At 40.2% G+C, this 27526-nt stretch overlaps 2 protein-coding genes across 2 annotated transcripts; both read right to left on the bottom strand.

Moving 5' to 3' along the window:
* Positions 1 to 1363: 1363 nt before the first annotated feature.
* inpp5d (inositol polyphosphate-5-phosphatase D) lies at positions 1364 to 19748 on the bottom strand. Its single transcript, XM_005451214.3, has 27 exons — positions 19388 to 19748; positions 18838 to 18901; positions 16876 to 17011; positions 16645 to 16786; positions 16337 to 16477; positions 16160 to 16244; positions 16005 to 16079; positions 15831 to 15908; positions 15623 to 15746; positions 13345 to 13451; positions 13149 to 13251; positions 12871 to 13067; positions 12661 to 12778; positions 12470 to 12566; positions 8992 to 9130; positions 8682 to 8790; positions 8429 to 8517; positions 7761 to 7842; positions 6757 to 6846; positions 6569 to 6679; positions 5606 to 5685; positions 5429 to 5516; positions 5199 to 5345; positions 5045 to 5108; positions 2621 to 2818; positions 2068 to 2492; positions 1364 to 1973 (listed from the first exon to the last, which is right to left on the bottom strand). Exons 1-27 carry the CDS (start codon positions 19525 to 19527, stop codon positions 1942 to 1944), a joined length of 3261 nt encoding a protein of 1086 aa, XP_005451271.1. The 5' UTR covers positions 19528 to 19748; the 3' UTR covers positions 1364 to 1941.
* A 246-nt stretch (positions 19749 to 19994) lies between these two features.
* Positions 19995 to 27136, bottom strand: gpr17 (G protein-coupled receptor 17). The gene is made up of 2 exons (XM_005451213.4): positions 26934 to 27136; positions 19995 to 24609 (listed from the first exon to the last, which is right to left on the bottom strand). The coding sequence occupies exon 2, from the start codon at positions 24599 to 24601 to the stop codon at positions 23591 to 23593; it is 1011 nt and encodes a 336-aa protein (XP_005451270.1). The 5' UTR covers positions 24602 to 24609; positions 26934 to 27136; the 3' UTR covers positions 19995 to 23590.
* Between the last annotated feature and the right edge of the window lie 390 nt (positions 27137 to 27526).

Genomic DNA, 27526 nt, shown 5'->3' with positions numbered 1-27526 from the left:
TATATTTCAATAAAATAAAATAAAATATAATTTAAAGAGACAATAATAAAAAAAGCTTAACACTGTCAGTTGACATTAAAAAAAATTGCTTATGGAAAATACAAACTCTTTTTTTCTGGTGCAACCAAAGACTAAATAAATATGCAGTAACTGTCTGTAATTGAAAACAAAAATTCAATTACAAAGTGACAATGACAAAGTTCAAAGAAAAATACAAAATACATTTTGAAAAAACAAATTTACAGAAATGTAATTACAGGGACTACGGTGGCAGCTGTCTTTGCATTGTGCATTTTTTTTCTGCTACATAAACTAAATAAATATAATTTAAAAGTCATTTTTATTAGAAAGTTCATGTTTTGTTTTGGGTTTTTTAAATTAAGGACCCACACCCTCTCCTAGAAGAAGTCATTTGAAACGTTGGATGCATTTATTATAAACTTCCAACATATAACATGAAAGGTAAGGAAAACCTTCTAATTCTCAAATACTCAGGGTGGAAAACACAGCAACCGCTGGTGTTATATCAGTCATATTTTAAAGTCAACATATGTGTAAAATATATGCAGTGGAGTACATTCACACACTTGGACTTCATCAAAGACTTTGCTCTTCTCTCCTCAGCCAGTTCCAGAAGAGTTACCAACTAAACCAACAGAACTGGCTCGGCTGTTAGCCTCAACATCAACACCAAGAAAACACAGCCAATGTACACCAACACGTCTTCAACCATGTCTATAACTATTGGTGACCTGATGAAAGTTTCGTGTCTTTTGACTGTCTTCCCCAAATATGCAGCATCTTCCAGCCAAACAAATACTCAAACATGGAGCTGCACAGAAGAACTGGGGTGTGTAAACATGTGTCATGAAATAAAGATGAGGAGCTTTAAGGTGTGTAGAACATGTAGTAAGCATGACCCTTTGATGGAAAGAGGAAGAAAGGCAAACGAGAGATGAGTGTGCTGGCTGAGCTACAATAGCCGGGTCTCTCATGGGAACAGGAGCAAAAGCAGAGGCACAAAAGCGAGATGGGTGGAGGTTACAGGCTGCAGCCTTACAACAATGAAGAGGCGTAGCAGTAGAAGCAGTTTGTAGTGAAAGTGCACATCAGGAACTGTGCCACCTCACCTTTTTAGTCACAGCTGATTAAAGAGAAAATGTAGATGTATTTCCAGTAACACCAAGCTAGAAAGGCCCCTTCTCAGACTGCCTGCAGTTCCTTTACGGACCAGCAGATGGAGGCAAATCACTGCAGTGTGACCGGTCTGGTCTTCGCAGCAGATTGCAGCGGCCAACACTCCAAGTTTTAAAAGCAGTCATTTGTGACTTGACATAAAAAAGACATGCACACACACACACAAAACATGTAATTCAAGCTTTAATATTGGAATTCATTGGAGCATCATTTGTACATATTAAAGGCAAACATGTCTGTGCAAGATAATACTGTGCGGTAAACATTCATCAGCTACTGTATAGTGTAAAAACTCCAAATGAAATGTAACAGTTATTTTAGAAGCAGGTTCCAGGTTCAAACTTACGTTCCAATGTGAGCTTTGCAGAAGTCCGAGAAACTAAAAAATGAGTTTACATACATTTGAAGGCTGAGTTAGACACTGGTACGCCCATTTAATGTCTCACTAGCACTTAGATAAGTAGATAACTAAGCTAACTACAAGCCAGTTAGCTTAGCTTAGCATAAAGACTGGAAATAAAGAGGAACTGCTAGCCCGGCTCAGTCTAACTTAAAAAGTGAGTTTTTGAGGATGACAGGCAGATGAATTTTTTAGACCTTTGGACAGGTGCAAAGCTAAGCCAACTGACTGCTCTATAATGACAGCACAGATATGTGATTGTCCTCTAAAATGAGTGACACCAGTAGCAAGGGGTTTTAAAAAATATTTCCAGGAATGCAGCCAGGAAGGTGTACCTCTCAGTCTCACTTCACAGGGCGACCGATCTTGGAAACGTCTGGATGCACAAAAAAAGACAAAGAGATGTCATTTAGTGTATTATAGCTGTCTGGAAACCTGAGGATGTTCCTTGCTGTCTTTGCAAGACTCACCAGGTCTTCCTGGTGGTCTCTGTTTGCTGGTGAGCTCTGAGGTGTCTCTGTAGTCTCTTGGTTTGGGGGTCTGGGGCTCCGGCACACCCGGTCGGGACTTAGCAGGCAAAGGAGGCCGGCTTTGGCCCATCCCGCCTTCTGAGCGTGAGGGCACCACTGGTTTCTTTTGTGATGGGGGATGCAGGCTGACTGGTGTTGGAGGCTGAGGTTTATTCTCAGAGCAGGTGAAGGAGCGGTTGCGTGGGGTGGGCACTGGAGGGCGATCGGTATCTCCGTCTGCTGTTTTGGAGGATCCAAATAGCACATCTGGGGGTATGAGATGGTCCTTCTGTTGTTGGTCTTGGTCTTTAGACCGACCATGTGATTTGGTCACTGAACCATACAACGGGTTGTCAAACATCTCTGATGTCTTTCCGTTCTCACCCCTGTCAGAGAAATCATCGGTTAATGACATTGGTTTCCCTTTCTATAGAATCAGATCAGATAAAGGTTTGGAGGTATTTTTAGAAATGAAACTGAAGTCTCTTCAAACCAGAAAGAGGCTCACACTTACACAGAAGCAGGCTTTCCCGTGGGGCTGCGTGTGCTCACATCGTAACCCTTCTTTGGCTCTTTTCCTGCTTGTCCCCCAGAGGTAACATTTCGCGGTGGCATGCTGTAACTCCAGCCTTTATCTATCACATTCCCGCCTCTGAATGACACTCCCATGTAATTGGGGTTAGAAATATCATGTGGTTGGTTGCTAGAAAACCTGTCAACCAGAACAAAGAAGAAAAAAAAGAAAGAAAAATCACGCCCTGGGTAGTTTTGATGGTCCAAACCAGCAATCAAAATTAATCAGGCAACAGAAAAACTTGAATTGCAGTCTCATAGCTGCGATTTATGCCACCAGCATGACAATGGATTGTCTTGCTTCTCTTAACTTTGATTCATCTTCTCTCCAGAGTATACTCCATCTCTCCAGCATCTCTTCCACCTGCTCCCAGCTCTCACTAAAGATCGCAGTCTCATCTGCAAACATCGCGTATACAACGACCGCCTGACCTCATCTGTCAACCTCTCCATAAACACTGCAAAGAAGAAGGGGCTCAGAGCTGATCTCTGATGTAATCCCACCCCCACCATGAACCCATCAGTGCCACAGTTCCTGTCTTGGCATCCTATCATCAGCCTATCATATTCTCTGATCCGCAAAGGCACAGTGCAGCTCGCCCTGACCTTCTCCATACTTCTCCATCAACATCTTAAAACAAACATCCCATCTGTAGAGCTCTGTCTCAGCCTCTTTTCTTAACTAGCTTCAACAGCTTTCTTATCTTCATGGTATGCCACATCATCTTTATCCCCCTGTAGTCAGAGCTCTGCACGTCACCCTTGTTCTTGAAAATTGGTGCTGGCTAACCTTTTCTCCCTTCCTCGGTCATTCTCTCACTTTGCAGGATGATGTGAAACAATCTGGTGAGAAAGTCCCCTGCCCTCCATCTTCATACCTTCACAGCTATGTCATCGGGACCAGATGGATTTCTTTGTGCTTCATAGCTGCTCTCACTAATGCTCTGCACTTCTTGATTTACCAGCTTTGATCCATCTGCCCTCCTCTCTCTCATGTTTTACAACAATCAGCTCCTTCCATCTTCTCAACACACTCTTTTCATCTGTTAGTATATCTATCCATCTCTGCCTAGCCAATTTATACAAGTCCTTTTGCCCTTCCTTCATGTCCAGACTCATACACACTCACTATAAGCCTTTGCCACCTCTCTCTTTTCTTATCCTCCCTTCTTATACTCCTGTCGACTTTCTTCATCTCCCTGACTTCACAACATTTTTTTCTTTGCTAACCTCTTCATTTGAATACTTTCCTGTACTTCCTCATTCCACCACCATGTCTCCTAGTCCGCTTTCTTCTATCCAAAGGATACGTCCAACACCTTCCTGGAAGTTTCCCTCACTACTTCTTCATTACTCTACTTTTCCAGTCATTTGTAACCCTTCCCTACCACCCAGAGCCCGTCTCAACTGCAGCCTGAACTCTATGCATCATTCTTTCTTCTTCAACTTCCACCATTTAATCCCTAGCCCTGTCTTCACTCATTTCCTCTTCTTGATTTCCAAAGTCATCCTACAGCCACCCATCAGATGCTTGTGAGAAAACAGCAACATATGATGTCCCATACATCGCAAAGATTCAAAAGTATTAAAAATGGATCAACTTCCACGCAACAGGCTCATCTGTGTCACAAAACTTTCTCCCATAGTCATATTTTAACACTTACAAGTGTAGTTTATGGCTGTAAATTAAATTTAAACTCCAGTGTGCACAGTGTTCCATATAATAGTCTTTACAGATGCACACTGATCAAACATTTTCAGGTTCTGAAGAGGTTTTTCAAACTCTTTGAATGACTTTAATCACAGAGGGCGATCATAAGATACACAAAAATGTTAAAATATGACCATATTAGAAAATTATTTTGACCTAGAAAGAATCACAGCTTGAAGAGGTTTTCATATGTTTGTATGTTTGTGCAGCCACCTATCCCACAGGGTGATTAGAGAAATTAACCATATTACACTTTTTGAAGCTTTCTCCGGAGTTCCTCTATGTCAAAGAAAGACATCAAACTGGTGATGCTCCAAGTCAGGTACAGAAAAAATCTGTGCTGAATAAAACTTTGACTTTTTGCCAGTGTGTGTAAAACTCATTTGTTTGCAGAGGTTAAATATGTTTTTCAGCCATAGCATATCTCCTGTTCTTATGAAGTTGTGATGGGTTAAAAATGCTGGAATAATCTTCACAGCAAAAGGTGCATTTCTGCGTGACTTCATTAAATAAAGTGAAGTTATTTTCCTGAAATAAAACAACTGATTTTGAGGGTGAGAATGTTTTTCGGATGTGGTTGATTTTATACGTAACGAGCCATAACAGAACATAAGGGAATGCATAACAAGTTCACACAAAAAAACCAAATCTTACTTATTGAGGTCTCCAGATTTGCCTTTTGAGGCGATGGGGTCATCCCTTTCAATTTTGATGAAATCTGAAAAAAACCCAAAATAAGAATAAAGCTTCAAGAGCCAAAGAAGAAAAAAAATTGACCAAATACGTCCTGAGTGAAGCTCAGCCTCACCGTATAGCTTCTCAGTGGGCTTGCCCTCAGACGTCCGTAGCTGGATGCCACCTGTCAGTGTTCCCGTCTTCTCCCCGTGGTGAGTCAGTGTGATCTGAAACTCGGTGTAGCTGATCTCAGCGGCTCGCAGCGCGACACAGCCCTCTCCTTTGGGGATAACACACCAGCAAACTGTAAGCACTGCTGAACCCACCGTATCCAGTTTACAAGCTGTAATGCGAGCTCATTACCGTACGACTCGTCGGAGTCCGTCGACTTCACGCACATCAGGATGTGCTGGTCCAGAAGGTATTCAGGGTCAGAGATGATAGGGGTCAGCTTTAAAAGACAGAAACAAAGACTATGAATAACGACTGACTGATGCCATAACTAAGTAGTGTGTGCTGTGAGCTGTGTCTGTGGTTTACCTCAACTTGGGTGCCAAACCGAACTTTTATAGACCCATCGGAGTGCTCGCTGTTCTCTCCGTCTGTAGTCTTTACAGTTTCTGTTGGAAATGTTTGCTTTTAGTAATTGTAGCCCGTTTGATGAGACACTTCACCCAATAATCAAACATGCATGCTCTGGCCTGCAGTGCTGTTTATTCATATTGATAGTTTTTGGTGTAACCTTTTCCTTTTTTTTTGAAGAAGTCTACTGTAAAGATCTTAGCTGTGCATGATGTCAGTAAAAGTAGATAACTCGTAATCTCAGGCACAGCGAGGGTGGACTTCAAGGTTAAAATAGTTCATTTCAAGCAGTTTAAATGAAAGATCATTTTGCATTGTGAATCATGCAAAGCTCCTCTAGTAGAGTCCCAGAATAAGAGCATGGAACTGGAAACGAGAGGAATTGGTCTACTTTAAAGCAGTTTAATGTAGGAACTATTTTCTGTCTAGTGTCGACATACATCAATCAGAAGAAGTGTGCAGCTAGCTGACATGGCAGTATTAATGTTTACATCCTGTCACACTGTGAGCAGCGGCTTCTCGTCACGGGTAGGTGCACACCGATTTCTGCACAGTGACACTTTGAGTGGGTGTAGCTCACCAAAGAGAAAACAACTCCCACGAGAATCTTCTCACAACGAAGCTTTTTGAGTAATAAAGTAATGAAGTTGTGGTTTCAGGAAAGTGGTATTTGTCACCTGGCGGCAGGATTCTTTGTATTTTTACAGATTTGAGTGTTTAGTGTTTGATTTTTCAATTTTTTTTCCTTTGAGTGCCATCGGTGCCCATTGCATTCTGAGCAGCTCACATCAAAAACCAACCGTGACTCATAGACAGCACTTACAGTCCAGAGGAAGCATGATTTTTATGTGATTTTGAGGCAAACTGTTCCTTTAAAGCAGAATCTAGTGAGATGTGGTCAATCAGAAAGAGGAAACCTACTCTCCAAGCAACTGGAATGGAATTCGATGAAAAACTTGGTCTTCGATTTTGTCGACAAGATGGCCACACAGTTCATGATCTGAATCCCACCGGGAGGCGCACTGCTGGGATCTGAAAAATAAAAGCGGCATCAGACTGCGGCTATGGAGCAGACTCATCTGTGGCGTAGGTTGGGTGGAGGGTCATACCTTGTTTGGAAACGTACTGCGAGGCAACTCCAACTTCAAATGAGGCGAACACCGGGGAGTGGTCACTTGTCATGATGTTATTAGTGCACCCTGCAAGTTCAAACAAACACTTATAAACACTTCTGTGCATATTTTACACATATTTAGCCTGAAAGCACGTCTCAGCTGCAGTTTCACTTCAATCTTTGGACACTTTTGCGTTCAAGGTTTTTTTTTTCTTATCTTCTATGTGCGAAACAAAAAATGGAAACAAAAGAAGAAGAGCGCAAGGGCCACAGAGAATGAACATTAGACCAGTGGAAATCTGACTCTGATCAGTCAAAAATCAGAGGTTCTGAGAGATGCAGAGGAAGTGAAGAGATGTTAATCTGCATTGTTCTACCACAAAATATGGAGGAAAGGGTGTAGTTTGATGGTGGGACCATCATTTGTAGTTTCAGTTGGACACTGAGTCCACATTCTGTAAGGAGGAGTGCTGCATCAAATGTTCTGTGCTGGTTTGAGCTCAGAGTGAAACAAAAACAGCTAACAAAAGGTCAGTGTGTGTGTGTGGTCCTGGTGATGAGCTCATGAAGCTGGCTGAAGAAGTGAAGAGCATATAAACTGCAGTCAAAGCAAACTGGCCTATTTTGCCGTCAGATTTCAGATACGCAGATTTTGTTTACATTTCATCTCATACATTTGATAGTAGCAAACTCTCGAATGAGCGGGTGTGTCCAAACTTTAGTCTAGTACTTTACATTTTTATTCATTATTGATTTATAGATAAAATTAGTGACCGATTATTCTCTATATATTATAAAAGGTCTAACTTTAGGAAATGTTCATGGTTTTGCTACAGCTCAATGAAGACTGCAGTTTAAACAACAGCAGTTGAAAGATTAATACGATAAAATGGGTCATTATTTATTTTATGTAAATAATACATACATATATATATATATATACATTCCTGTATGTATAATATAGCCGCAGAAAAAAAGGTTTAACACAAGATTACTCACCGTACGCTTGGCAGACAACATGAACCAGAGGATATGACTTTCGTAGGACGCGATCACACCAGGATGGCAAATTGTATTTTGTCTGTAGAGTTAAAATCATCACATATATTAATATAAAATACTTGAATTTTCACATTGAAGACTGTAAAACTATTCAAGTATAACTCTACATAAATAGCCCAACATATAAGAAGCTTGATGGGCAGTCATTTGTGGAAGAAACATGAGCAGATAGCCCTGCTAACGTCGATCGGTTCAAGAGATCACACTGCATGTTCAACCGTTTGCTATCAGTAAATGTGATTTTTGACTTTTCCTAAACTGTCGATGAAAGAATAATAAGCCAACAAAAATCCAAACCAAGAATATTCAACGATAGGTAACTTAAATTAAATTTAAATTCAAAAGATGAAACCTCATTAAAATAAAATAGTCTGTAAGCGCACTAAGAGTATGTAGTTAAAATTAAGAGCACATTAAAACAAATAAAATTAAATTTTATGCAGTATAATAAGAAACTAATAACATTCGAACATAATGAAGTGAATAAAATAATTTAGGATTAAACAAAAAAAATTACAGCAATGAAGCCGATAAAATTAAAAGTCTCAGTGAAGTGACCGTGATGCACAGTAGGGGAACAGAGATGTGTTAAAACATGAGCTTACCCCTGTCGCTTTGGCCTTTGTGTAGGCGTACCTCTCTCGTGTGTCTCTTTCAAATCGATACGTGGGCGCGAATGTGATTTCTTCTTCATCTACAATCAAAATAGAATAAAACCCGTATGTATGCAGACGCAGTTATAAGGAAAAGGTTTGCAGGTTTGTGTTTTGCAGAAAATCCCAAGCATGGCAACAACAGTGAAGACACTTCTTTCTGTCGTATGCCTACATGTACTGATCAGTATTCATCAAAGCTCACCAAAATGCAAGAAGACCTTGCCCTCTTTCCTCTCCATGCTGAGCTGATCTTTGGCGAGCAGATCCTGGTACTGCTGCTGTTTGATCTTTGACACAATGCTTTCAGCTTCCTGTGAAGGGAACAGGGGAAAGTAGTGACTGGAAGTGTTAGCAGCTGAGAGCTCAGACACCTGACAACCAGCAGGGTTTAAAAAAAACAACAACAACAAAAAAACCCCACACACAACCCTGCTTCTGAGAGAAAAACCACAACAAAGCAAAGTCCATGAATCTGTATGTAAAGTAGATATAAAACAACGTTTATGACTTACAGAAGATGGCATTTCAACGCGGTAGTTCAGATCTCCAAGCCAGAAGAGGTGCGTGAAGCGATGTGTGATGTCAAACGGATTAAGCTTCTTGTCTCCTAGATTCAGAAATCTCAGGATACTGGCGTAGTTTTGATTCCGTCTGCAAATACACCAAAAAATATTGGAGTAACATCAAAAATGTGAGGAATCAGCGGAGGAAGCAATAAAGTTTTCTGTTTCTACTTAGCAAAACGTTGACTTTTAAAGCAAGGCTTCAGAAAGAGGAGGGTACATATTCATCATTTATGTTGTCCAGGTTAAATATAGCTAAATAAATAAATAAAAAAACATGAAGAAAATAAATAATTTTTAAAAATTCGGCATGAAAAATAACAAAGATGGTTGCCATCGTGGCCGTGTGACTAGTATAAGGGAATGATGATGACAGTAAAAAAGATGGAAAATAAATAATTTTTTTAAAGTATAAAGTATAAAGATGGATGTAGCTTGCTGGGTTGAAAAGTGAAGCTAACATAGAATTGTCTTAAACGTGGATGTTTTCTAAAAACCAGCAGGGGGCGACTTCTGTGGTTGCAAAAAAAGACTTCTGATTGTGTTTAAGACAGCCGCCCACGACTTCCACTGTAACCTCAGTGAACACGCGCCTGAAGACTTCACAAGCTCAGTCTCTAGTTTCAGTTAATATTGAATAAAACATCTGTTTTAATTTTTTAATTAGTCAGAAAGGATGTTCTCCCAGGGTAACAGCTAGTCAAATACACAGATAATATGAAGGATGGACATGGGTACTGTGATGTCACTCGCAGGTTTGTAAAAGTTCCATCTTGAAACCTTGAGATGAGCGTTTTCACCAACGCCATCTTGGCTGCAAAAAACCCAGTCTGATGAAGGGCACGGTACTGACTTTGAAACCGTGCACTTGGTTAGTGACTTATAGGCCATTAGGCGGTGAGCATGGGGTTTCATTTAGTGGTTACCTTTAGACGTTTCGCACATGTATGTTTCACAACTCTCACTGAATAGTTCGTCGCCCTGCAGATGATTATTTATTGGTGCTTTGCTTTAGCTGAGCACTTAGACCTACTAGTGAGCAGTGTTGGTCAAGTTACTTGAAAAAAGTAATCAGTAACTAATTACTGATTACTTCCCCCCAAAAGTAATCCCGTTACTTTACTGATTACTTATTTTCAAAAGTAATTAATTACTTAGTTACTTTTTAAAAACACAATTTACAACCTGAATAGGTGATAAAGCGATAGATCTTTCAGCCCAATTCTACTTTTTCTGCATAATCCATCATACAAAATGTAATCAAATGGAAAAGTCTCTTCTTAAAACTTGTTTTATTAGTTTTAATCTCTTAACTTTATGCATCAAGCAAAAATTAAATTATATGCAACATTCTCTGACTGGAAGAAATTTGTTTAACATTTAAACCTATTTTCTGCACATTCCAGCACATAAAATAAAATATTTTTTGTGTGTTTACACTCACTCTTTCAAATAGATGCAAGTAAAACACAGCAGAAAATAAATAAAGTCAAAGACTAGTTGCTCTATTTTCACCTGTGAAGCAGGACTGGGGTAGGCGGAGGTTTGCCCTGGTGCAGGTGTGCCGCAGCGGTCAGTTGAAGACTCCGCGAGTTTCTCTGTGAATTTCCCATTACAGTCGTAGCGCACTCGGTGCTTGCTTGGAAGTTTAGGGGGGTTTTTTCGCTGTAAAAATTAGTTTTCTTCCCACGCACAACGGACACTAATGTTTTTGTCACTTTTTATGGAATCAAACTCAAAATAAGGTCAGTACTTCCACGCTTTAAACGCTGCATGCTACACTCTGTCCCGCACTCGATATATTATCCATTGTTGATCTGCAGACAGCTGTTGTCAGGAATGTCGCACTCGCTTACGTCACTGTCATGAGACATTCTCGCAAAAAACTCACGGTTTTAGTAACGCAGTAACGCAGCGTTCCTACGGGAAAGTAACGGTAATCTAATTACCGTTTTGCAATGGTAATCCCTTACATTACTCGTTACTTGAAAAAAGTAATCGGATTACAGTAACGCGTTACAAGTAACGCGTTGCTGCCCATCTCTGCTAGTGAGTATTTGCTGTTTCCTATTGGTAGGAGTATTTTTAGTTGAACCATTTATTTTCAGCGCTTTTGGTTTGCTGACATCTTTATTTTGTTGTGTATTTTAAATCCTTTCACAACAAATGGTAAATGGAAACCTCAGACTCTATCTGAGCACTCAAAGCGCTTTGTACAACTTGCCTCATTCACCCATTTCCAAGGGCTTTTTTCCCCATGGTTTTTCTACTTACTCTCCAAAATTCACACACACATTCAAACACATTCTCAGGGCTAGTATCTTTCCCAAGGATATTTGGTATACAGACTGGTTCAGGCAGGGATTGAACCACCAGCCTACCAATTAGTAGATGACCTGAATGGACTTTTCATTTTTACTCCCATCCTCCCCGAGTTCATTTTTGGAAAGTTAGCAATATTTTAGCAGTTCTGGATCCAGATCCTGGACAAGACCCCAAATTGTTGGTCTGAGGCAAGAAAAATAATTTTTTTTTTTTTTCAAAATTTGCAGTAGCTAGGGCAGTAATCAAACGTTGTGATGAAATGTTGCAAATTTAATTTCTGATAATCATCCAATTTGTTGAGTTTGATTTGAAACACTGTGGTCTGTCCAAATAAATACATACTGCACACAGTGCACAACATGAAAATGTACTAGAGTGAGTATACCTACCAAGCTGCAGCTCATTTTGTCATGCAGAATGCTTGAGAAGTTGACCATACAAGTACTCAAACCTCAAGGTTCTTTTTATAGGTTAAGGTAAAGGTCCTACAATATTTAGCAGCTAGTACAATTTAACTGCTAAGCTAATATTTAACAGATAATGTTAACTGTTTTTGCAAAAATGATTTAAAAAAAGTGTTTCTGGCTACATTTTGTCAATGTCAGCAGCAGGCTAAAACCAAATTGTGCTGATTGTTAGGCACATTTACATTTCCTGCTTTCCATTTACTGAACTGCTAAGTTTCTGTTAGGAAGTAGTAAATAAGTGAACAGGGGGTATTTTGCACATGTCACTTGACAGAATTAGGATTTTACCTCCCCATCCATCATTGAAATTACACCGTTGTTGATATCTGCATCGGGTTTTCCCTGAAGAGGCTATAAAAATGTTAGCACATTTCAAAGAGATTTGGGACTTCCATCAAAGGAAAGCCGCCAAGAGTTGAGTTTAATTTGTTTAAGCCTAAATACATTTTATGTTGATAAAATGTCCAGGGTATCGCCTTAACTAAAGGCAAACCAATCATGGTTATTTGCATAATTACCCTCAAAGGTTCATTTTGAGCCCAGAAAAACCCTGTGTATATGTATATGTGTATATGATGTTACTAATCAATTTAAACGTTTTAAAGATACTTTGAAAAGTGTAACCTTCTCCTCACCTGAGCTTCTTCTCACTTCCAGAGGTCAGATGACTGTTGACAAAGCCAAAAGATGTCCCATTGAACATGAAGGACACTCCCACTGCTCCCTTGTTTCCTGCAATTCAAACCAGTAAACATTGATGGGTAATCTTTCAGTGAACTTTTATGAGCAATCATTACAGGCCTCAAGGAGAAGTGGAACTGCTTACCCAAAGTGTTGGCGATCCCTGTCTTCACGCTGTCTGAAAAAACATGAGAGATCCTGTTTTCATGCTCAGGCTTGGCCAGGACCACGATCCGAATATTCCACAGTGTGTGAATTGCCACCTGGATGTTTGGAGATGTTTAGAACATTTGATTCATTAGTGCTTTGTGTTTGCATTCAACTATAAATTCAAAACTTTGCCACAGTTACTCACTTGTTTAAAGCTAATGTTTGTGATGTTCCTCAGGACACCTTTCACTGTATCTGCCCAATCTCGCTCACCCAAAGGATCCTCCTGAGTCCCAATGACATAAAAATCATGTGGAATATGATCTGCTGTGTCATCTTGTGTCTTCCCTTGGCCCTTACACTGAAACCAGGAGCTGATGTTCGGGGGAGGGCCGGCATTTCCTGTAGGTTTGCAGATCCGTTTTTATATTATATACAGTTAAGTTAACCGAAGCACTGAATTCTGTATGACATCACTGTTACCCATGTTCCAGGTGCCAACAAACACTGTGATCATGTCTGGTTCAGGCTTTTCTGAGTGTTTGTTTTTCATTTGCTGAAGCAGCTGACAGAAGCCCTCTCTTTTCTGGATTCACAAGACAACAAAGTACATCACATTTAATTAAGTGCACATGACTGAGGTCAGAATAGGGAGCAACACGTTTAAAAAGACGCTTACCTTTGTGTCATCAAACACAAACTCTTTCCGCAAAACTTTCTCTTTCTCCGTCTCCACCACAATGACCAGCTTGGCGTGCATTTTCTGGGATTTCACCAACTGCAGGACTGATAGATAATAGCAGTATTCTTATTAAGTTAAGTGCTTTTGATGGTTGAAAGTAGTTCTTGACATTTGTTTTCACACATGCTATTCTGAACTTGCTGCAGAGAAGGTGCAACTTACAGGCTGAAGAATTAAGCACAAACTCTGCAGCTCTTTAATGAAGCTGTTTCAAAAATCAAGAGACTCCTCATAGACACCGATGTTAAAACATCTAATTTGATAGCAGAAATAAACATGTTTTCAGCCTCCAGTAAACAAAAAACACCTCCCATCTGTTCTCTTCCACTTATCCTTATCAGGGTTGTGGGAGGACTTGAAGCTTATCCCAGCTATCATAGAGTGTGAGTATGTCTGTGAAGGTTCTCAGTCATCCAGGTCATCGTAGTCAAAGGAGTTTGCAAAGAAAAGCGTCTGGACTTCTTTGAGTTGCTTGAAGACGTTTCACCTCTCATCCGAGAAGCTTCTTCAGTTCTAAGGTCAAATGGCCGAGAGTCCCAGATTTAAACCCAGTGGGAGTATCCCCCCAAAGAGGGACAAAGGACCCCCTGGTGATCCTCTAATCACATGCGCCAAGGTGTGAAAGCGGGTGTGGTACCTAAACAGCCAGGGTTTCAGGTGAGCTCATTGTGAAACCTGGCCGCACCTTGTCATGTGAATTCCTGAGGTCATAATCCATAATTCATAATCCAGTTTTGAGTTCCCTCCCCAGACGCCTTAACGCCCACTCACATCCTGGGCCATCTGACCTCAGGAATTCACATGACAAGGTGCGGCCAGGTTTCACAATGAGCTCACCCGAAACCCTGGCTGTTTAGGTACCACACCCGCTTTCACACCTTGGCGCATGTGATTAGAGGATCACCAGGGGGTCCTTTGTCCCTCTTTGGGGGGATACTCCCACTGGGTTTAAATCTGGGACTCTCGGCCATTTGACCTTAGAACTGAAGAAGCTTCTCGGATGAGAGGTGAAACGTCTTCAAGCAACTCAAAGAAGTCCAGACGCTTTTCTTTGCAAACTCCTTTGAATAGGGTGTGAGGTGAGGTCACCCTGGACAGATCGCCAGTCTGTTCCCCCTTCACAACAACTCCGGTGAATTGATTTATTTTTTTCAAACTCATCTATCTGCTTCTTTGATTGTGCGTTCACTCTCTGTCAGGCTTCACCTTTACTAACTGTAGTCACTTAACTCGATCTCTTAGCACTAATAAAAATGTTTGCTACATCGCTTCAGTTTATGTATATGAATACAGCATACTAAACAAACTTGCAACAGAGTCATCCTCTTCTCCAAAAATGGCCACTTCTGCCCAAAAAGCTCAACTTCAGGCTTAAAAACAAAGAGTCCAAAACAAATACGTAACATTAAGGTGGCTACATTCATCTTTCATACTGTCTGTAGTAGCACGCACCAGTGGTCCATGTATGACGTTTTCTATATACTGATTTTTAAGTCTTACCGACTGATTAAAACTCCCACTTTATCCGTCTATTAATGTGGAAAAATAGCTTTTGAAGCGCTACTAAAAGTTCCTAATTTCTTAAGATACTGACCCGAGTCAAATGTAACACCTGAATAAGTTTTTCTGAACTTTAAAAACCCAAAGATGTTCTTATATCTAATTAGTAATTTAGAAAACAACTTTACAGTAACTGCTTCCTACAATGAACCAGGCTAATGTACCTTCTCTGTGGTCTCACATGTGTAAGAGCAATCTTCTAATGATTAGCGTCTTCTTGAAATATGTCAGAATGTTTGATGCTAATAACAAATGTTTCATTCTGGTAGCTAATTACTCCAACATAAAGACCAAGTGAAAAACATTGCTTTTCTTGGCAAAACAGCAGGTGGACAGAGCCCAGGGTTAAATACAAAAGCTCTGGTGTAGCCAACTGTAGCCAAGGGGGCACCATTTAGTCGAGTCTAGAAAATATAGCAAAATACTGTAAAATACTCCGCCAACACAGAACGCTGAGTTTAACACCTTTGTTTTTCTATTGATACGTCAATAGAGACGAAGGATCACCAAATTTTATTAAAATCCTTCCAACAAAATTAAAAGAGAAATCACCAAAGTGATTTTGGGATTAATCACTAAGTTAATCATATGTTGATGTGCGCATTTTATGCCAAAACAATAGTTTGAGATAGAAATGAACTCCTCCAGTCCTTACTTTTATTGTGCACAAAGTATTTGTCTTCGGGCCCATCTTTTGACTTCTTAAAGTAGAGCTTCCCACTTTCAATGTCCACTTTCAGGAACATCTTTGTGGAAATACCGAGAGATTCTTGTTTGACCTACCGGTGAAAGAAGAAATCGATCAAATAAACCATAAACACGTATGACAAATTTTATGTAGATATAAGTACTAAAGAACGCACCTCAAACGTAACGACTGGTATGAGAGATTTCCGTGGGCCCGCATCATATCCAACATACTCAAAAACAGAACCTTTAACCTGAAAAAAGGAAGCAGAGTCGTCCTTTGTAATATCTAGTGATGTTTTCTATTATCATAAAAAAAGCTGTTGTTAAAACATATTACAGTACTTTACCTTATCTTCTATCGAGTAGAGCAGCTTTGTTAGTTGCTCTAGTCTATAGGACACAGGACCCGAATCACAGAAATTCTGAAATAAGGAGGAAATACATTAAGAGAGCAGCTTTTTAAGTGCTGAAAATACTGCAAAGGATCATGGGTGCCACCAACTTGTTTTGGTCCAATCCCTGGAGAGAGCTGTTGGTCCAGCGTTCTGTGAAACACCTCTAGAGTTGGCATGATGCGGGAAATTTCACTGCCTCGCAAAAAAGATCAGCGCGTGGTTCAATAAACCCAATCCATTCAAGTGTATATAATATTACACATTCCATTAAATGGACACTATACCTGTTTAGGTTCTTGCAGACTGCCATTATGAGCTTCTTGAGGCCAGGCAGGTTAGGGTTACCGTTTTGTACTTGTTCAGCATCTAAGCAGACTGAAGTCCTGAAGTATTCTTGGATGGCCATTTGATGCTCTTCTGGTAACCTGGAGACATAAGAGAAATTTAAATTAAAACATTGTTGCCTCAGTTAGCTTCAGGAAAATTCATATTAGTAATTGTTTTGGAAAGTTTGGTGCCGAATGCCTAAATTCTACTTTTATAGTGCTGTAGGTACAAGAGACATTGCAACTGTCTGTAATTGTGACCATACATGGACAAGTCCATATGCTGCAGTTTCGCCAGGTATATGTCTGATAAGGATTTGGAGGCTTGCTCAGAAGTCTTGGAGTCACTGTCCTTTACATCAAGTGGGATGTTTCTGGGTGGGAGCTGTGGAGGATGACTGTTTTGTTCTGCAGAATAGACATAAAGTATGTTTAGGACAGACAATACTTTCTCTTCCATATCAAAACCACTATACAGACAAAGTGAAGGTTTTGACCTGGCTCCTCTTCTACTTCCTCCTCCCTCTGGACAGAGTACTGCAGGTGGGTGACTAAACCCATGTTGGGGCTATAATACGCCTCCACCAGCTCAGGAAGCATTGTGAAGAACCTAATAGGCACTCCTTCAGATGCCTGCAGAGCAGATAACAGCAAAAATATTTTTTTAATCACTCTTTGTAAACAAAAGGCTGATTTTTGTTGTTGTTACCAAAACAGGTGACATAACCTGTAAGTGTTACTTCCCATATGATGTCAGATGTGTCTACTGTCTACGTCTGTGGTATTTTCTAGTTGCATTCTAAGAAATGCTTTTGTAATTTTGCAATTTAGTTAAAAGAACATATTATTACCCATAAATCATCAGCTATTTTAAGGCAGTAAACATATCCCTGCTCTGTCATAAGAATTAAATCGTACACTTAAACCATTAACACAAATAGGTTTTAAAAACTATAGTCCCTTAAATAGGTTTGGTTTCTCTATATAGCTACATTGCATTTAGTCTCTTGTGCGGCTCGTAAAACTCAATTGTGAAACTTGCAGTCATTGGGCGGTTACATTATTTTAAAGCACTTTCTTTAAACTGCACAGGTGTACATTATCACCTCATCTAACAGGTTTTTAAAAGCATGAAATGGTCCCATTTTACCAGACACATGTCAGTTATAAGGTGACAGTGCTGACTTATTGTTTCCTAGAAACCTGACACGTTGCTACTTCATACCAGTAAACTTATTTCAGGACACAGCACATTTTGCTGGTACAGAATTTCTATCTAAGGCTACAGGTTTGCATAGCTGTTACATATACATAGCTGTTATATCAGTTCATAAATCAGTCATTTAGAAGCTGTGTAGCATTTTCTCCTATTTTCTATAATTACAGTATCTAAAAAAACATACAGATGATACTCTGTTCAATCTTTCTGTCAAGCCCAAGGCATTTATATCCTCTACGTGGGGCCTGTTAGTTTTCTAATCTCTTCAGACTGATACTGCAAAGCTGACACTGAACAAATACCAAGATAATGAAGCATCTGCTGATCTGCTTCTGATCAGATTGAGTCTTGCTTTTATCATTGTCAACTAATTTACTGCAAAACTCTTAGTTCCTGCTTCAGTTTCTGTACTGGCTCATTGTAAGGTAGGTCGCCAATGGCAGATTAAATACAAATGAGAAGCAGGCATTTGTCATTTGCTGAACCATAAAGTCTCTTTTCTATAGATTTAAAAATCGTAGTAAATAACAGAGGTATTTGTGGCTTTTTTAGGGTGATGTTGTTGTGCTCCAAGTCTGTAAGGCTAAGTCTGTGAATTTTACATTTTAAGGCTTTTAAATTGCTATCAGTGTAGCTTTGTGAGGCAATGATATTTAGTGTATAATAAGAGAATATTTTTTAAACTGCAGCCATGTAAGCAGCTCTGAGTTACTGAGCTAAGGGACAGTTTTGTGCTGAAATCTGTATGCCTGCATGCTAACATTCAACAGAGACTACCTGCTGATGTTTAGCATGTCATCTTTATTCTTTTAGTTAATGCTCATACCTCCTAGCTGAAGCTATTAATACTTTTGGTGGTATTCGATCATCAGATTGAAATTCAGCTATAATGATGCATTATTGTGTTTATTAAATTTTATGCTAATGCATCTGATAAGTGGAAACGTCACACACGCGCGCGCGCTCACACACATACACCAAAAATACACGCGGCTTCACATTCTAGTGATCTTGAAAGTCATTTACGCATTCATCTCGCCTGATGTTGTTAGGATACTTCAGTCTGGGTCAAAGTGGTGGACAGTAAACACATGTGTGGGCTTACTTCTTTAATTAGGTTACAGCTGAGCATTGCACTAGCAATGTGTGACTAATACTTTTGAAAATATCATTTCATCTTCACAGTAACTATAATAACTCATCTGGGTTCGGACCAGAACGATGGAGACTGTGAACCCACCTGGACAGAGAGCTTCTTGTCTTCATTTGGCAGGATTCTGTATGTGTACACACAGTTCTGATATCTGTGGATCAAATAAATGCAAATGTCTGTGGTTGGAACATGGAATGAATGTAAGGTGAAGAAACAAGCGGATTCAATGTGTTGAGTGAGCAGTTGGAATCATTTTTACATGAAGGTTACCCAATGGAAGATGATGTGCAGAGGGGAAAGGGTGGTGCTTTGTGGCTGCACCGTATGCAAATAAAAGGGAACTAGTCTTGTGTTGCAGTGTGTATGTGCAAAAAAAGAAAAAAATGTAATGTGATATGGTTAGACAGTTTTAGGAACTTTAACTAATAACCGTGTTATAGCTACAGTGCATAAACGACAACGTTTGGAATTGTGTTTCCTGAACAAAATATACAGTTTGACAACCAGATCGTGTCGATTCGATAGGATTCACAGCTGGTACTGCATGTCACGAAGGTTTAATGAGGTAGAAACATGAAGTATATGCAGGCATATTAGAATCAACCGCGAGCCATAATAAAAAGAAACAATAACTTACAAAACACAGAGGGCATAGGCTCCCTGTATGGATTCACTGTCCCGGATGAGGAAGCTTCCATCTCTTGCTGCTTTGGAAAGCAGATCCTCAGCTTTGGATCGAGTTATATTGCCATGGTACCAAGGTTGATAACTTGGCATCCTGTTTTTCACCCAAGAGCTCGATCTCAAGAGCTCTGCATGTGATCTCAAAAAAATGATCCCAGCAAAACAAAGTAGACTCAGTTTTTCTTTCTGGCTATTTTCATCTTCTCATGGTGCATACTTTTTAGTTCTTTCTTTCACTTGTTCATCCACTGCCTCCGCAAATTGTAAAAGGAAGCTGCTACTAGCTCAGCCCTGAACTTCCTCATTTGTCAAGTTAAAGAGAGGAGGGCCCTAGTGCCTTCACTCGGCCTCTTCTTTAACTTAGCCGCACAGCTGTAAAATGGAAATACACACTTTTGTTTGCACAGTAGAAATCTTTATCACCTTACACGAATGATTAACCAGCATACCTAACCTCTTTGGTTTACTTGTTCATGTGAACTTTCAGAAAATAATGAAGTTAAAAACTTGAGCTAAAAGAAGTGAAAAGAGGAAGTAAGAAAAAAACACGACCATGATGATTTTTAGTAGTTACAGGAAGGGAATTTACTGGATATATTCACTTTAAAACCCAAACAGTGAAAAAAGGAAAAAGAAGATAAGGACCTTGATTTGTTTTTCAAACATGATCATTTTGTTCTTTGATAAAAATAAACCCAGGTGCATTATAATCAGCTTGCATACTGCTATTCTTTAAACCACAGATGAACCAGGGGAGCTCGGGGGTTTTCTACAATATATACATTCAGGAAATACAAGTTAAAGTAGTTGCCATGTTCATGTGATGGACAGGAAGTCTTGCAGAAATAAGGGGAGGAAAATGAGCTGCTGACAAACCACAACATGTCACATGATATGAAAAGAGAACTACATGGTGACAAGTCACTGCTGCCTTCTGTCCCCGCACTTGAAATAGGTTTACCACTTTCACGGAGAACACGTCAACGCCACAGACGCGAAGGACGTGAAATCATACTTTTGCTTTCGGGAGGCAGCAGCAGACATGTTGAGTTTATGCAGTTTTTATGTGACAAGCAAAACAAAAAAAAGAGGGATTGGACATGTCACACAAATGGTGCATTTATGCGGCAGTGAATTACACAATCATTCGCACGTTAAAGTCAGAGCATATTTTTTAACATATTACATTTTATCAAACTGTAGATAGAACAATAGTTATTAGTTTGTCAAGTAACAGTGCAATAGAAATGCATAGCATTATAGGAGAGTTAAGAAACTGAAAACCAAAAATTATTTTCACAATGGAGATTTGTCGAGCACAAGCACATTTAACTTATACAGTGACTCATGTCAGGAATTTATAAAAAGCTGTGACTGTGTCCAAGTCATCCCTAGCTGAGCTGGAGAAACACAATACAGCAATTTTTGCATCTATGAAAATGTGATAGCAGGGAAATATCCAACAGCAGTATAATAATGGGCACATTTACACAGTCCACTCTCAATAAAATGGTCACTCCATCGTAGAGTAAATCTGGACTTAATCCAAAGGGCTACAGCCTTCATAGTATCTCTGTGAGGAACAGCGTTGCCTTGAGCTAAATATTAAACATGGCATGCTAACACACAGCTGGAATATGAAGCAAACTTTCAAAAATTACAGTTCCTCTAGTGACCACATGAGGCTCTAAAAGTGTCATTCCCCATAAAGATCCACCTTAAAATGTTACTTTACAGTAATTTTAAGTAAACATACTTACAGCATGCTACAAAAAAAAGGGGTTTGGTTTCTGTACACAGATTCCTTCTTAATAATAAGTCAGGGGGGACTTTCTTATAACTTCTACTTCTGGTTATTGGAATCAGAGGTGATTTTCTTAGGTCAGTCATACTAGACTAAAAGTAGGTGGAATAATCAGCAGCTCATAACTGACCCTGCAGCGACTGATTGCAAGTACCTGCATCAACAACTTTGGCAGTTTGTTTTACTGAGACAATTTCTCTGTGACACATCTTTTTTTTTTTTTTTTTTACAATACAAGACTCAACTGAACTGCTTCTATTCTGGTTCTAGTCTTGTATAAATTGCGGTTGCCGAGCACCTGCAGCGTGTTACAGTTAAATCACCATCCTGTAGAAAGTACCTCACTGTTTGTGGTGGGTTTTCTGAATTCTGAATTAAGTAAGTAATGTGAATTTCTGTTTGTGCGGTCAAACATACGTGCCATTTTACGACAAACAGATTACATTCCATTGTTGATTTGACCCCATTCACTTGCAAACTGTTAGCAAACTGATGTCATCGACATGCACTAAAATTGCCTTGAAAATGGCAACTGACTGCAACCAATTCAAAGGCAACAGCATTGCAATTTTATTTCACTCTGTTAGAGTCGCTCTGTAAGTTGTCATATCTCCAACGACTTTTTTCACTAGCATGACTGTAGCATAATATTAGTGATCGGAGTCACTCATCTGAACTTCTCGACTGTGTTCTTTCTTGTTATTCTTGCTTTTTTTAAAGTCTGTTACTTAATTAACACCAGTAAGCACCTTTCTGTGCTTGTGGATTTCACCCATACAATTTATGGATGCAGCAAACCAACTTAGCGCTTCAACTCCACCTCACACAACAGCAGCCACAGTGCTAATGGTGAGTCTTCAAAATGTGGAGTCTAGAAGCCAGTGAGTGTTATAGTGGGTATGTCCACCAGCATGCTAACATACAGTGCTAATATTTGAAAGGTATAATGCTTACCTTACCTGTAATGCTTACCCTGTTTAACTTCCCGGTTTGGTGCATTAGCATGCTAACATTGCTAATTAGCATAAACATTTTCCAAATATTTGGCCTGAAACTAAAAATTCAAACAAATGAAAATTTAACTGGATGTTGGTACTTTAGGAGACGACACATGATCACACGAGTTTTTAAAATTCTCACATGGATCGCATCACATTTCACTTATAGTGTTAAAATATGCGCACGCACATTTGATTATCCACAAAGCACCTTAGATGAAAAAACAACAACAATATTATCGACTGTGACTGATGCATATTCATCACATTTGGCTTAAGTATAAAAAAAAACAATCGAAAATATACACTGAAAGTTGACTATGTATATACTGAATTGCTGTTTTGGATTTCCAACAAGCAGTAGGCGGAACAATTAGTACTTAAGTTTAACCCTCATTAAGTATTATATATGACAGCAGAAGCACTTAAAAACTTTGCATCATTAGTTTTTTGCTTCATCTCCGGAACAAGCGAGTTGTTATGTTGAGACAAACCTTTTCTAAAGATTATTATTAAAACCATCAGTTCTCAAAAATCATAGCCAAACAAATTCAAATAGCTTAGCCTGGCCAATACCACACAGGAAATTGGATATTTTTTGTACAAAGAGTCCCACAGTAGAAGGTATTGGGCACAGTTCTGACTGGTTTGAGAGTTGGTTTCTAACATGGACCCGAAAAACTTTTAATGGAAACGACAAGAAGCTTAAACAGAACATCAAATGGGTCACTAACCAGTACAAATTGTCTGTCTTATGAAACCAGATCTACTACAGTAAAAAACAGGGGATCTGCTGGGCTGAAAGAAGCCAATAGTACATTTTGAAAACTCATCAAATGTCATATTTACTACTAATTGCAGTATTTTTGCTTTTAAACATTCTCCATATCATTAAATTGCTAAAGAAGAATGAGATTTACTCGAGTCTTGTGTGTGGGAGTTATTTACAAGCATTATCTTGATTAACTTTAATTCCAGTGGTTACGAAGATAAACAGTGTGTGCAGAATCAGAAGTTATAACTGGTTTATAACTTCTGTTTTTTAAACCATTTAAAAATGGTTTAAAAATGCTTTAAATTTGCTGACTTTGCCCCAAATTTAGGTTTTAAAGATCTTTGTTCCTCTCCTGGAAGTTAAACTTCTACCACCATCTTTGCTGCTGAATTCAGGATTCTTCGAGTATCAAAGTGTTGTCAGTTTAACTCTCTAAGGATTTGGTGGGAATGGTGTGGGGATGACACTAGAATTGGTTCTCAAACAGCCTTTGGAAACAGCATCAATCAAAGTATCATCAACATGAAGCTGCTCGTGATGTAAAAGTTTGCACAGGTGTCTGAGTCTAGCTGCTTTTCCTCAGAACTCAGATTTGGCACTCACAGAGCTCTCATGTGTTCCCTTTAACTCTCCGCTGGTGGCCCCTGACATCCCGCCATTATCTTTACAAAACAATCGCCGCAGCGTGCCGCGGAATTTCTCCGCCCCAAACAGGTAGACCAGCGGGTCCATAGCACCATTCAGGCAGGTGAGGGAGGAGGTGAGGCGGTTGGCCAGGCTCAGGCCTCTGCGTGTCTGGCATGAGACGTCTGGGTGGCTGTAGCCCAGGATGAAGGTGGCCCTACTCATATGATAAGGCAGAAAACAGACCACGTAGATGAGCATAACCAGGCCAATGGTGCGCAGGGCCCTTAGCTTGAGCGCCGGCTCCAACCTGGAGCCGCGATGCAGGCTGTGAATGATGAGGAGGTAACAGGAAAGAGTGGCAAGGAAAGGCGGCATGAAGGCAACAGCCAGCGAGATCAGAGCGTTGCGTGAGGCCTTCTCCCTGTATAGCTGCAAACACACCGTCATGTTGTCCACCTGTGCAGTCTGATGGGTGACAAGCAGCGGTGCCATGGAGACAGTAACTAGGACCCAAAGAGAGAAGCTGATGATCTGAGCATAGCGAGCACGACGAATCTTCAGTGACCTCACAGCGTGAACCACAGCCAAGTATCGATCCCCTGCTACACAGGCCAGGAAGTACAGGCTGGCATACATGTTGACATAAAACAAAAAACCCACCACCCGGCAGGGCACCTCGCCTAAGGGCCAGTGGCCTCCTGTAAAGTGGTAGGTGGCCCTGAGCGGGAGGATGATGACGTACGATAAGTCTGCCACAGCCAGATGAATCAGGAAGACGTTAGCCGGAGAGGAAACGCCACGCTGGTGAGAGAAAATCCAGAGAGCCAAACTGTTACCGCTCAGCGCCAGAACAAAAACCACGAGGTAGAACCATCCAAACAGCTGGTTCTCGATCGTGGTCTCCAACACTACACAGCTCTCTGATGACTGATTGGATGGCAGATGCATTGTAGCAGACTCCATTTTGGTGGCTGTGGAGACAAAAAATATTATAATTATCATTACCTTTAAACCAGTTCTGTGGTATGAGCAGATATGGGGGGTTTGTTATCTTAACAAAGTAACCACATATATTCAGGACAGTTACGACGGGTCTAATTTTGCGCCGCAGGCTGCAGGGGTGGTCAGATTTCCAACCAGAATTTGAGTACTTTTGATGTTTTTTAAAAGTTTATTGTGACAAAGTTTATTATTTAGTGACAGGAAACCACACACACAAAACAGACAGGTTTCTAGAAAACATTCACTTTACTCCAAGCTTATAATTGCTTCATGATGACCACTAGTATTAGACGTCCTTCAAAAGCTATAGTTCTTGGCAATTTGGCATTAAAAGAAAACATTTCTCTGCAACCCTAGCAACATAGGAAAGCAAAATAACTTATTTTAGTGCTTGCGTGATCTTGTGCTTGTCAATTCAGTCTCCTAACAATTAATATATCTTGCAACAGTCCCACTAGATTGCATGTTGTTTAGATCTTACAATCACTTCTTCCTTAGAAAACCCACCCACTGCTCCATCCAACCCCGCCAAGCTCCAACTGTTCACTCTTTGTATTTTCTGCTCTCTCTTCCCTGTTGCTTTAGCTCAGTCTCTACACAGAAACATCACCGGGGCGTGAACGGCAAAGTCTGACTTTAATTAATTTAAGGCAAGGCTTCCTTCACTTTGGTATTTCTGTTGGATCCAACACCAGTATTTCTAACGTGTTTAGCTGGGGCTGAACTGTCAACCCACACAAAAGATGTTTCTGTAGCTGATGGAAGCTTCCCAAATGCAATAAACTCCTTAAATTCAGCCTGTTTGTGAGAGAGTTCACATTAGAAGCTGAATACATGAAAGGAAGATTTGGAAAGTGAAACAGACTCTGTTTGGTGCACCTGTTCAACTGCTCATTAATGCAATCATCTAATCAGCAAATCACACGGAAGGACCTCAGCGCATTTAGACATGTAGATGTGGTGAAGACAGGATGCCTGATGGGACTGACTGAGTATCTCAACTGGTGATCTACTGGGATTTTCCCTCACAAAGGGGAGAGGACGGTCCGAAACACGGAAAATATCCAGTGAGCAGCATGTTGTTGTCAGAGGTCGAAGAGAATTACAGTTCATACAGACTCGCTAAAATCAGACATTAGAAAATTGGAAAACTTTGCTTGGTCTTCTCCGTATCAATGGTTCAGGCTGCTGCTGGTGCTGTAACGGTGTGGATAATATTTCCTTGACACACTTTGGGCCCCTTAGTCCCAGCTGAGCATCATTTAACCACCACAGCCTGCCTGAGTATTGTTGCTGACCATGCCATGCCTTTATGACCACAGTGTGCCATCTTCTGATGGGATAACACAATGTCACAAAGCACATGAAAAACGAAGGCACTTCTGGAGGCAAAGGGTAGACCTACCTGGTACCATCATGGTGTATCTAATAAAATGATTTCTGCGTATTATGCACAGGACAGCGAAGAATAAGATATACATTTAAAAATATATGTTTGTCTCCTATTTCTATTCAAATTAAGAACTCTCTAGACTTGTATATTGAAAAGATCCATATCCAAAGACTATCAATAACATTTCCGGTTTGTTTCTGTGTTCTCTTTATGCTTTTGCGCTGATACAGTTATTTTTAGCTCAAAGATATGTTTCAAAAATAGCTTATGTGATTAAACAATGCAGAATAGGCACAATGACTCACACACAAAAAAACCTGACTGGGGTAAATTTCACTCCCTGCCTTTTGGCCCTTTAAGAAGCAGCGTGGTTCTTTTCAGTGGGTGTTGTGGGACCCACATGCCAGGGCATTTCTCAGCCAGGGCTCAGAGTCAGAGCTTTCAGTCCCCCTGAAGAAAGAGGACTGCAGTCCCAGCAGGGATAACAAACCAGAAACGGAGCAGCTGAATGGAAAAGCTTCCATAAATGCGGATAATCCTGGAGAGAGACAAAGCTGAAATACGCCTTCATCACGGCGATCTGGATAAGCAGATCTGTGCAGTGAAGAGGAGACTGAGCATCCTGGTGTTGGTCCTTTACACACAGCGCTTATGGAAAAGCTGCAGCAGCTGTAATGTGTGAAATCTTCTATTGTCTAATGTGAAACAGGATTAAATGAGTCCACTTCATAGTAAGCAAGTATAGAAATTTGTTGAAACAGTGCAATCAGTAAAAGATTGAGCTGTCTGGGTTTGCATGAGCAAAGTGAGAAATTTACAGAAAGGTTTATTTGGTAAATCAACCGCAGAGGCAGGTATTTAGTTTAAGTTATAAAGGAACAAATAATAAAGAGGACTTACTGGACGGCCACTCCTAAAAAGAAAAGTTTTCAGCTGGAAGACAAAGAGGAGATGATCAGTGCAGGAGCAGGGAGCTGGACGTGAAGACAGGGAGTTCGTCTGCCGCTGTGTGGAAAAACTGGCGCTCTGACATGAGGAATGCTGTCCTATAACCCCCCTATCTCTCTCTCAAGATGTTCTCGGGAATGAGACTGTAGCTCTTTTTGTGTCTCAACAAATTTGATAACAGAAAGGGAGTCCCAATGGGAGCCTTTCGTTTGAACCCTGACCCCACCCTTTCTTTTTCCATCCCCTTCTTTTCAGAGAGCCACTTGTGCGTTTCACAATAGGCTGAGTCAGAATGAGCGGCTCATTTTAGCAGTGGAAAGAAGAATGGCATGCCTCAGTCGCAATGAGTTTTGGGGGTATGGCTCCATGGTAACCAAGGCTAGTTGTGCATTAAGTGCCTTTACCATGAACTCCCAGCCTCCCGCTGACAGATAGAAGATGGACTGTGTTGTTAATTGTGTTGTTAAAAGTTTATGACTGAAGTCTCAGAGATGATCTTTTGTAGATGGCCTGCTCAGTTTTAGAGGGGGCCCCAAGCCCTCACT

The sequence above is a fragment of the Oreochromis niloticus genome, linkage group LG23, assembly GCF_001858045.2.
Source record: "Oreochromis niloticus isolate F11D_XX linkage group LG23, O_niloticus_UMD_NMBU, whole genome shotgun sequence".
Taxonomy (NCBI): domain Eukaryota; kingdom Metazoa; phylum Chordata; class Actinopteri; order Cichliformes; family Cichlidae; genus Oreochromis; species Oreochromis niloticus.
This window is presented reverse-complemented; position numbering and strand designations above follow the sequence as displayed.

Coding starts and splice junctions, on each gene's coding strand:
- inpp5d (XM_005451214.3), bottom strand. CDS start 19,527: ATGCCAAGTTATCAACCTTGGTACCATGGCAATATAACTCGATCCAAA. Junction 12,567..12,660: donor AGGGATCGCCAACACTTTGG/GTAAGCAGTTCC, acceptor TTTGAATTGCAG/GAAACAAGGGAGCAGTGGGA. Junction 6,680..6,756: donor GCAGTACGTTTCCAAACAAG/GTATGACCCTCC, acceptor TTTATTTTTCAG/ATCCCAGCAGTGCGCCTCCC.
- gpr17 (XM_005451213.4), bottom strand. CDS start 24,601: ATGGAGTCTGCTACAATGCATCTGCCATCCAATCAGTCATCAGAGAGC.